This window comes from Mugil cephalus, chromosome 16, assembly GCF_022458985.1.
Source record: "Mugil cephalus isolate CIBA_MC_2020 chromosome 16, CIBA_Mcephalus_1.1, whole genome shotgun sequence".
Classification (NCBI taxonomy): domain Eukaryota; kingdom Metazoa; phylum Chordata; class Actinopteri; order Mugiliformes; family Mugilidae; genus Mugil; species Mugil cephalus.
Window position 1 is genome coordinate 24,147,694 of NC_061785.1, and position 6,658 is coordinate 24,154,351.

The 6,658-nt window shown below is 38.6% G+C and overlaps 1 protein-coding gene across 1 annotated transcript; it reads left to right on the forward strand.

Annotated features, from left to right (window-relative positions):
* The first annotated feature begins 1,836 nt into the window (after positions 1–1,836).
* On the forward strand, positions 1,837–6,354 carry adoa (2-aminoethanethiol (cysteamine) dioxygenase a). Its single transcript, XM_047610034.1, has 2 exons — positions 1,837–2,402; positions 4,890–6,354. The coding sequence occupies exons 1-2, from the start codon at positions 2,067–2,069 to the stop codon at positions 5,346–5,348; spliced, it is 795 nt and encodes a 264-aa protein (XP_047465990.1). The 5' UTR covers positions 1,837–2,066; the 3' UTR covers positions 5,349–6,354.
* Positions 6,355–6,658: the final 304 nt, after the last annotated feature.

Sequence of the window (6,658 nt, forward strand, 5' to 3'; positions counted from 1 at the left end):
ATATTGAATGAAACTTTAAATATACTGAATGGAACTTTGAATATATTGAATGAACCTTGACTGACGCCCTGAATCCACTGCTGCCATCTTGTACTTGCACCTGCAGCAAAAATGAGTCAGTGGGCTGGGGACTTGGTTGCTGCCATTGTTAACATTCTGGCGAATGCTTGTGGTTTTATGAGTGTTTACTTTTATGTGCAACGAAGCTATGGTGACAAAGTAATTTCCCTCGTGGATCATTAAAGTCTGTCTAAGTCTAAGTCTATTGTTGTGGATACACTGATCGCGGCGAATCTTAGCATTAGCATATACATACATTTTGCCAATAACATTACCCTGAAGCTAACACATCCAACCACATACCTGCTGGTACTATACACATTCACGGACAATCCGAAATCTTCCTAACTCTTGAACATTATAACAGAACACATTAATGCATGGTCGCTTCAATTTAAAGTTTCATTCAATATTCAGGGAGTCAGTGCTGTTGTAAGCGGAAGTCGCCATCGTTACAAATGCAATGTTACATAGTGCCATTATTGTTTCAATGTTCGGCTTAGAAATATATGCTTGTGAGTAGATTGTTTATAATACTGACAATAAGGTGTGTTATTTTGATTATTATATGTATTATTTAGATTACCACCGATTGCCAGTAACGTTAGCCGGAAGCTAACGCATATTTGTGAAATAGTATTTTCGGTATGTAAAACTAATTGGTAATTTTGTTTTTTCCAGTTTTACAGTGTTTCTCAAGTAAATACTCTAAGTCAGAGTTTTTCTTGGGACCTGTTATCTATCTGCCGAGCTGTGGTAGCGAGGCAGAATACAAAGTTTCATTCAATATATTCAAAGTTTCATTCAATATATTCAGGGTTCATTCAATATATTCAAAGTTTCATTTAACATATTCGGTGTTTCATTCAATATATACAGGGTTCATTCAATATATTCAATGTTCATTCAATATGATCAGTTTCATTCAATATATTCAGAGTTTCATTCAATATATTCAAAGATTAATTTCCTGAACGGCATGCCATAATATATATACACCATTCAGCTATTGTTTACCTGCAATGTACGCAAGGGAGGACTCACAGCAGGAGTCTGGCGATGTGAAAGCGCACGAAAGGTGCGTCGACCTGGGTCTGAAAATGTGATTTTCGACGTGAACTTGGTACTCAAGTTGCCTACACACAAACCTTGCAGAAACTGGCTCACCCCCACAGCCCAGAAAGGAGGTCAAATATAATCTGACATCAATTTACAACACAGTTTTAACATCTATCCAAAAAAAATGTCAACCCTAACACGTTAAGACTGGAGCCCATGGATAGTTAGAGTATCATTAACTGGGGGAGGAAAACGGGATTATTCAAACGTTGCACTGTGTGCTCAAATATTTAAAAGATATATACACCTCCTTATGCCATTTGGATCAACTTTCTATGATTACAAATGAACTCCTCTTAAACCATAGCCAAAACATAACAACAACACGAGCATTATTTCAGTTCACATAGAGGACGCGCTGTTGAAGGCTGAAGAGTTCAATGCCCGGTCTGGGCTTCCCCTCTGCAACCGTGTTGCGTTACCCAGACATATGGGTAATGTAGTGTCGCTGAAATACAGCGTTATTGTTTTATATACATTTATGTTTATTTGTATGTCCAATAATTTCACGTGTTTAAACACCATTTTCTATCAAAAACGACCTGATGACACAGTGATTCGCAGTCCATGTTAACATGAGTTAGACTACTGCGTTTTGTGATCCAACCTCATATCCCATACTGCTTTGCGTTTTTACGCAGGCTCCGTATGCAAGAATACGAAGACGAGACTGGGGAAAATGGCAGGAAGAAGGTTCTTGTATGGGGGATGAAATGAGAAACCATGACTTGCCATTGCTTTTTATAGAAGTCGCTGGTTAATCTCCTTTTTTCATCGTGGACCGACAATTCCGGAATTAATTTGATAGAACTACAGGACACTACACGTTTGTTTAGTTTGAAAAGTGTCTGACAGTTTTTTTCTCCTTTTTATCCCCCGCATCCATAATGCCACGGGACAACAAAACTTCTGTAATTCAGAAAATAGCGACACAAGCCTATATCACATTTAAGGACTTGAAGTCCTCGGAAAACGAGGATAACAAGGTCGCTGCTGATAAACTGAGCGAACTAATTTCTTTAGTGACTTCCGTCAGGGCTGCCGACTTGAAAATTGCTTCCCGGAAAGCCAAACCGAGCACATCGACAGTAGGTCTCCAGAGCCCCCCAGTCACCTACATGCACATCTGTGAGACGGAGCTGTTCAGTATTGGGGTGTTCCTACTAACGACCGGCGCCTCCATACCGCTGCACGACCACCCGGGCATGAACGGGATGCTGAAGGTCTTTTACACCTCATTGATTATATCTAGCCTGGTATAGGTCCTTGGTGAAATCTCATGAAATGGTAGTAGTTGGTAGTTTTCTCCTGTTTTTGGCGTGTCGTCCGAAAACAAAATGTATCTGAATATGTTTAGTGGGTTAGGGATGATGATGCTCCACACTATTAATTCGTTTTATACACTTGATGCATTCTTTAAATTCAGCGAAAAATAATTATTTTGTACAGCGCTATCACTACAGTAGATTGCCCTGGGTTTTCTGTTTCTGTACATTGCAATTTGCAACTGACGACAGTTAATGCCAGAGGATGGGGAATCTAAGGGGCCTCAAATTTATTATTTAGTGGGGAATACAAAATTGAAACTATGGATTCAGGGTGCTGGACAAAAATGCTTAAATTTTTCAATCTCCTAAAAATGTTCAAGTTTTCCAGAGGACAAATTAGCTCAGTCTATGCAGAAGTCTGAGCCCAGTTTTAGTAATATTTTATATAAACTATCCACTCACAGACTGCCTGAACTGTGTTCTGTGTGTGTTCTTGAAGTGTTTTAGTGTCATAAGTGTCTTAGATGTAAACCAGCTTTAAAGTGTTATAATATGATAAGCATTTAACCTAATGCAGTGTTTTCTAGTTACCTGTAAAATTATAGCAGTTCACCTGTTTAGGTGCAACTTGATATACATGGTTTAATGTCATAAGGTAATATCAGATTTATAAATTGTTCCCAAAGAAGAACCTGCAGTTGGAGCCCCAGTCTGGAATGTTGAGCAATGAAGGTCACTGGAAGTACGGGGTTATTTGTCCCTGAGGCCATAAGACTGGCAATGGGTTCCTGTAAGGAACAAAGTTGACTGTGGTTGTATAATACCGTGCACAAATTGTAGGAAGGTGTGAAAAGTGTTATAAACTAAGAATGCTTTGAAAAATGGAAATGTTAATAGTTTATTTTTACCAATCAACAAAAAGCAGTGAATGAACATAGGAAAAATCTAAATCAAATCTTTTGTCTCTTCATGTAATTCCAGACACACTCGATGATGTTGATGTCTGTGGGGTAGATGGGTGTAACTGGGTCCCACTGGTTTTGCATGTTTCTTGCAGGCCAAGGAAACTTAATGCAGCAGATCACATCAAGCTTATTTCCCTTTGAAATCAGAAGATGTCCAGTAGGGCCATCAGCTTAGAATGGGCAGAAACCAGCGGGACCCAGGTACACAAATATACTGTCTAGAGAAGTCTGGCCAGAAGTGGTCTTCATGGAAGAGTTGCATCCAAAAAATCCATCCCTCTGACATAGAAACAAGGCCAGGTGACTCAACTATGTGCGAAAGGCAGCAGGTGCTCTGCACTGATGAGTCAAAATTTGAAATATTTGGCTGTAGCAGAAGGCAGTTTGTTCACTGAAGGACTAAAAAGTGGTAGAATATTGAGTGCCTGCAGGCACCTGTGAAGTATGACAAAAGTTCCTTGGAAGTTTGGGGCTGCATTTCTGCAAATAGATTAGGGGATATGGTCTGGATTAATGGCGCCCTCAATGCTGAGACACACAGGCAGATACTTATCCATCATACAGATGGATAAGTAGAAGAACAAGTAGTCCTGGAAGTGATGGCATAGGGTTGTCCAACCCAGGATTACAGAAGGAGTGTAATGTAGCGCAATGATGCTTCATCAAGGATAATTTAAGGAAAAAGGAAAAAAACAGCCAAAAAGGAAAAAAATGTTTTGTTGATAGGTGTTTGTTGTGTTGGTTGAACACTGTTATGGAGCCTCCCCACTGCCTGGTTTGCTGATTCGAGAGCCTGTTTATTTATCCAAGGAGGCATCATCGTACTCGTTACTGGTTGAGCCTTTCCCTTTAAAGCTATTTGGTACTAGTGTCTGTACAGGGTAACAGTTATGTGCCAAAATGTGGTGACATTGTTCTATGTTGTTGTCAAACAAATTACCATAGGCAGTGCGTTAATCTGCTTGTTTAAGGCCCAGTTCAGACCAGCATTAACATTCTATCTGGGCAATCCCATCACAAGCAGAGGAATGTAATAGAAATGTGTATAGAGCCTGACTCTAGACAGTAAAACTGATCAGAATGGCGCTAGCCTCATGGCAGAGCATTCTGACCCACTCAAAACAATGCTGCTTTGCTGCCTTATTCAGTGCTAACATCTTGTCAAGAGAGACTGCATGCACAGAAATAACACCAGGAGAAAGTCAAAATAATTTCTTTCTCATGATGTACTTCATGATGACTGTTAATAAAAATATTAAAGTGTTTATTTTATAACAGGATCAGTAGTCAATTTTGACACAGTAGTGATACCACACACGATAATAATAAGGGGTTCAGTTCCATGATGGGTCCCAGAGTGGAATGTAGACAACAATAATACACCAATGGCCTATATGCAGTTATTAAATGGCAGAATCGAAGGGGATAGTGATAATAAGAACCTTATATACAATAACTGTTTTGGTCTCTTGTCCAGGTTCTATATGGGAAGGTGAAGGTCTGCTGTTTCGACAAGCTGGCAGACAACCTGACTGTGACCACCGACCAACCTCATTTTGATCCTCCATTAGGCCCACTGCAGATGGCTTCCGTGTGGCGCTCAGTGCTTCGCTCAGTTGTTGAGTACTCAGAGAACAGTGGACCATGTCTCCTCACACCTGTGCAGGATAACCTCCACCAGATTAGTGCGGTGGATGGGCCTGCTGCTTTCCTGGATATCCTAGCACCTCCATACAATCCAGATGATGGACGAGACTGTCATTATTACAAAGTCCTGCAAAGTGTAGCAAAGGAAGGAACAGATGCTAGGGGCGACCAGGAGCAGCAGGGAGAAAATAAGGAGAAAGGAGAGGAGGTATGGCTGCTAGAAATCCCTCAGCCTGAGGATTTCTGGTGTGGCGGGGAACCTTACCCCGGTCCTGCAGTTGCTATCTGACTTAAATGTCTAAGATAAATTACGCTCCAGTGTATTACAAATTAATAATCTGATATCTGTTAAATGAAGTGAAATTTAGTTTTGTCCTTTTGCACAGGGAAATCAAATATTAGTGTATTATTATCTGGAACTCAAAGTATTAAATACATTTGTTGAAGATACTACAGGAGGGTAAAGGTTTGTAGAAAAACAGGAGCTCTAGTACCCCATCCAGAATAAGAATCAATGTCTTTCACAAACCTCAAATATTCCTGTCAGTAATTGGGAAAACACTGGCACAAGGGATTTGAATTCCTAATATGATATTTTTCTTCAAACCATTAGATAGTCTTGTACACAAATGAATGTAGTCAAATGTTATATGAATAATTTGTATACGTAGAATTTTGTTTTTTTCAGGCTTGAACAGCTTTTTCTATTTTTTTTCTTTCTTCTACAGAAAGAACCTTTATGTGTCATAACACCAAGCTTTTTACTTAAGTTGTATCAAGAATGACATGTTTACACACTTACTTCTTTTGCACACACTACATACTATATACTCTTTTTACACACTTTTTGCTGTTATTTTATTCCATAGTGGACTCTTCCTAAAAATATCTACTCAGTGATGTGATAAAAGGCAGATGTTCTGGCCAATTCTGTGATCATTGTGTAGTTTCACCTCATATAGCTTCATCCACAGTTACAGTATGTTATACATTTCATCAAATTAAAAGCTAACTGAAATTACTTCTTGATGTGATTAGTGTGTTATAGTGCTAGAAATGGAAGCAGTCTGAGAATGTTAAAGGTTTTATGGAATAACGCCACACTCTGAAACTACATATAACTTGTAGTTTTAACATTGTATCATTTCAATCTGTTCCAATTTTGTATGCTACTGTATCTTTTATATCGTCTTTACTTACATTTGACGTCACTTGACTTATGTGAGTTTGAAAATGATTCTCTTCTTTTTATGCTGAATGTACAGTATGTAAAAACAATAAAACTGACAAACATGCTCATGAGTACATGCTTATATAAAAGAAATCCAGATAATATCGTATTATCTTATAGGCTATACCTATCTTATATACCTATACTGGTAATTTACATTTAAAACAGACCTAATTTGTCTGACTAAGCATATTACAATTGTTTTACTACTGGAATTTTCAAAATTGCTTTCTGTTTATGTCAGATGTAATTTGTGCCTAATTGATCCAGCTCTCTTTACAATGTATATTCACATACTAGAGGCAAATGTGCAACATCTCCAACATTTATATGCATACATATGCAAAAACTTGAAACTGACAAAAGTA

What these genes read in the sequence shown, in the direction of transcription:
- adoa (XM_047610034.1), top strand. Translation starts at nt 2,067, where the DNA reads ATGCCACGGGACAACAAAACTTCTGTAATTCAGAAAATAGCGACACAA. An exon ending in GCATGAACGGGATGCTGAAG is followed by an intron (nt 2,403 to 4,889) that starts GTCTTTTACACC and finishes TCTCTTGTCCAG; the next exon opens with GTTCTATATGGGAAGGTGAA.